Source organism: Phocoena sinus, chromosome 5, assembly GCF_008692025.1.
Source record: "Phocoena sinus isolate mPhoSin1 chromosome 5, mPhoSin1.pri, whole genome shotgun sequence".
NCBI classification, from domain to species: domain Eukaryota; kingdom Metazoa; phylum Chordata; class Mammalia; order Artiodactyla; family Phocoenidae; genus Phocoena; species Phocoena sinus.
In genome coordinates, this window is record NC_045767.1 from 93,796,173 (window position 1) to 93,799,774 (window position 3,602).

Below are 3,602 nucleotides of genomic sequence, written 5' to 3' on the forward strand. Positions count from 1 at the left end.
TTCAACTGCAATCCAAGGTATAGAGAATACCATAATTAACCCTCATGTGCATGCAACCCTCACTTAACTGTAAAATTATTAACATTTTTCAATCTTTGAATATAATTTTTAATGGCTCATATTCTAACACATAGATGTAGCATTGTTAATTTAACCAATTCCGTTGTTGAACATTTGTGTTGTTTCTCATTATTGTAAATAACACTGCAAAGATCTTTCTGAATAAGCCTTTGTGCAAATATAAGATTACTTCCTCAGGATAAATTCCTGAAAATAAAATTATTTGATTAAAGACAATGAACATTTCAAGGCTTTTGAAACATGTTCCCAAAATGCATACTAGAAAGTTTGTATTAATTTACCTTACTTCCTCCCAATAACAGTTTCTGAGTGCTATTTCACCACATTCTCAAATAACTAAATATTACTCTTTAAACATGTCTTTGACTGTTGGACAGGTTGATTGGCATGCTGTTATCGCTCTACAATCACCAATCCCCATCCTTCAAATTAGCTACAGAGAGACTGGCTCTCATATTAGTCAGAATTTACTCGGAGTGAAACATCAAAATGAGACTAGAGAACAAACACCATTGTTTGTTCCACATATTTTTCCTATAAAAAAATACACCCAGCCTGGGACTTCCTTGGCGGTGCAGTGGTTAAGAATCCGCCTGCCAATGCTGGGGACACGGGTTCGAGCCCTGGCCCAGGAAGATCCCACATGCTGCGGAGCAACTAAGCCCATGCGCCACAACTACTGAGCCAGCGCTGTAAGAGCCCGCGAGCCACAACTACTGAGCCTGTGTGCCACAATTACTGAAGCCTGTGTGCCCTAGAGCCCGTGCTCCGCAACAAGAGAAGCCACTGCAATGAGAAACCCACGCACCGCAACGAAGAGTAGCCCCCGCTCCCCGCAACTAGAGAAAGCCCGCTCGCAGGAACAAAGACCCAATGCAGCCAAAAATAAAATAAATAAATCTATTTTAAAAAAAAACAACACCCTGTCTTTGCACTCGGAGGAGGCCAGTCGGCCGCAGCCGTGGCGTCCAGCCGGAATGGCATGATCCTGAAGCCCCACTCCCACAAGGGCCGTCAGGGGCGTGGGGCCACGTGGTTCAACCAGCCGGCCGGCAAAGTCCGCAGACGCAAGGGCCGGCAGGCCAAGGCGCGCCTCATTGCCCCGCGCCCCACGTCTGGCCTCCTCCAGCCGGTGGTGAGATGCCCCACGGTCAGGTACCACACCAAGGTGGGCGCCGGCAGGGGCTTCAGCCTGGAGGAGCTGAGGGTGGCTGGCATCCACAAGAAGGTGCCCCGGACCATTGGGATCTCAGTGGATCCGAGGCGGCGGAACAAGCGCACGGAGTCCCTGCCGGCCAACGTGCAGTGGCACAAGGAGTACCGCTCCAAGTTCATCCTCTTCCCCAGGAAGCCCACGGCCCTCAAGAAAGGAGACAGCACTGCTGAAGAGCTCAGATTGGCCGCTCAGCTGACAGGACCAGTCATGCCCATACGAAACGTCTACAAGAAGGAGAAAGCCAGAGGCATCACAGAGGAGGAGAAGAACTTCAAGGTGGCCGCCAGGCTCCGCATGGCCCGCGCCATTGCCTGGCTCTTTGGCATCGTGGCAAAAAGGGCCAAGGAGGCTGCAGAACAGGATGTCGAAAAGAAAAAATAAAGTGCTCTTGGCAAATTGTGATTTAAAAAACAAAAAACACCCTACTTATCATATATGTGGTCCTGGTGCCTAACATTTGTACCCACTTAGAAAGGCAGGAATTCCTTATTTTGGCAGCAATGGAGGACAGATGATGGTCCTGTCAAAAGTGGCACCAGCCACCTGTCTGGGACTAGACCAAAGCTAACACTGGCTAACACTGTGCTCAGCCTTGCATGTGCCTTCCTGTTCTCTCCGCTTGCATCCAGACTTACCAATCAAATCTCCAGAAGTTGGCTCCAACACAGTTTACAAACATGTTTCAATGGGCAGAGAGAAGTTCAGGACACAAGGATGGCTTATCTGAGAGAACCATTCTGTGAGAACTGAGATCCCCTCAAATCACTTCCCCCCCCCTCCTCTCTGGCCTTGGCACTCAAGCAGAAGATCTGAAAAGATGCCAGGATAGTCCCAGCATTGGAAACTGGCTCTGGACAATAAAGGGACGGGAAAAGCTACAGAAACTAGTCTAAAATACGCAGCTAGGCCATGTGAATTTCAATACATAAACTTACATTCTCATTAGAGAGTAAGCTTCATAAGGCTAAATTTTGTCTTTTTGGTTCAGAGATTTATCCCAAAGGTAAGAAATAATGCCTGACACATTGTAGGCACTCAATAAATGTTTGTTGAGTGGATTCATTAAATGTGGATTCATTAAATGGAAAGAAAGAATTGGGAAAACCATATTTAACAATTATGTATTAAACACTTTATATATTGAGACAGGAAGGGGGCAGGGCACATTTAAAAGAATGACAGAGCCATTGAGGACAAAACATAAACTGGTTAGAACCAACCAGTCCAAGATGGTGGACAAGTCAACTTCCATTAGACCTTGGGCCTCTTTTATGCTCATTGTGATAACATCAGCATGCTAAGTGACACACCCACAGGCGCCATGACAGTTCTGAGGCTGACCATAAAAGGCCAAAAAGTGGGAAGTGACCCAGTTCCTGGAAATCTCCGCCCCTTCCCTGAAATAGTTGGAATAATCTTCCCACTCATTAGCCTGTGAAATTACCCAGCCCATAAAAACTAACCACCCCGTATCTCAGGGCCACTCTCACTTTCTGAGATGGCCCATACTCCGTCTATAGAGTGTGTATCTCCTTGAATAAATCTGCTTTCACTCTACTTCTGCTCGCTCTTGAATTCCTTCCTGTATGAAGCCAAGAGCCCTCACCTGGCAGCCATCCCAGGGACTCGCTTGAGACCTCTCGCACCCCACTCTTCCTGCACCAATATCACTGAGTTAGGAGCTAAGCAGAAACTCAAGGAAGGATTAAAAAAGAAATTTTGCTTCTGGAGAAGCCGACACACACAAAATAAAAAGCTGGGGCTTCCCTGGTGGCGCAGTGGTTGAGAGTCCGCCTGCCGATGCAGGGGACACGGGTTCGTGCCCCGGTCTGGGAAGATCCCACATGCCGCGGAGCGGCTGGGCCCGTGAGCCATGGCCGCTGAGCCTGCGCGTCCGGAGCCTGTCCTCCGCAACGGGAGAGGCCACAACAGTGAGAGGCCCGCGTAACGCAAAAAAAAAAAAAAAAAAAAAAAAAAAAAAAAAAGCTGAACCCTCAGGAATGGCATAGACAGCAACCATATTCTTGGAGTTCAGAGGAGGGAGAAATACTTCTTTCTTAAATGATGGGGGAAGGCCATAGAAAGGAGGTCAATTTGGGGCCGGGTTTGAAGGATGGTATATTAGTTTCCTAGAGCTGCTGTAACAAATTACCACAAACTAGGAGACTTGGAACAACAGAAAATTAATTTCCCTCACAGTTCTGGATTCCAGAACTCTGAAAGAGGATCCTTCCTTGTCCCTTCCTGGTGCTGGTGGTTCCTTGGCTGTGGCAGCTAACTTCAATCTCTGTCTCTGTCTTTCCAT

General features: G+C 47.5%; 1 protein-coding gene across 1 annotated transcript; it reads left to right on the forward strand.

Moving 5' to 3' along the window:
* The first annotated feature begins 1,021 nt into the window (after positions 1–1,021).
* On the forward strand, positions 1,022–1,692 carry LOC116754373 (60S ribosomal protein L13-like). The gene has a single exon (XM_032632951.1). The coding sequence runs from the start codon at positions 1,064–1,066 to the stop codon at positions 1,676–1,678; it is 615 nt and encodes a 204-aa protein (XP_032488842.1). The 5' UTR covers positions 1,022–1,063; the 3' UTR covers positions 1,679–1,692.
* The last annotated feature ends 1,910 nt before the right edge of the window (positions 1,693–3,602 follow it).

Bases quoted from the DNA above. Each gene is read 5' to 3' on its own strand.
- LOC116754373 (XM_032632951.1), top strand. From the start codon at position 1,064: ATGATCCTGAAGCCCCACTCCCACAAGGGCCGTCAGGGGCGTGGGGCC.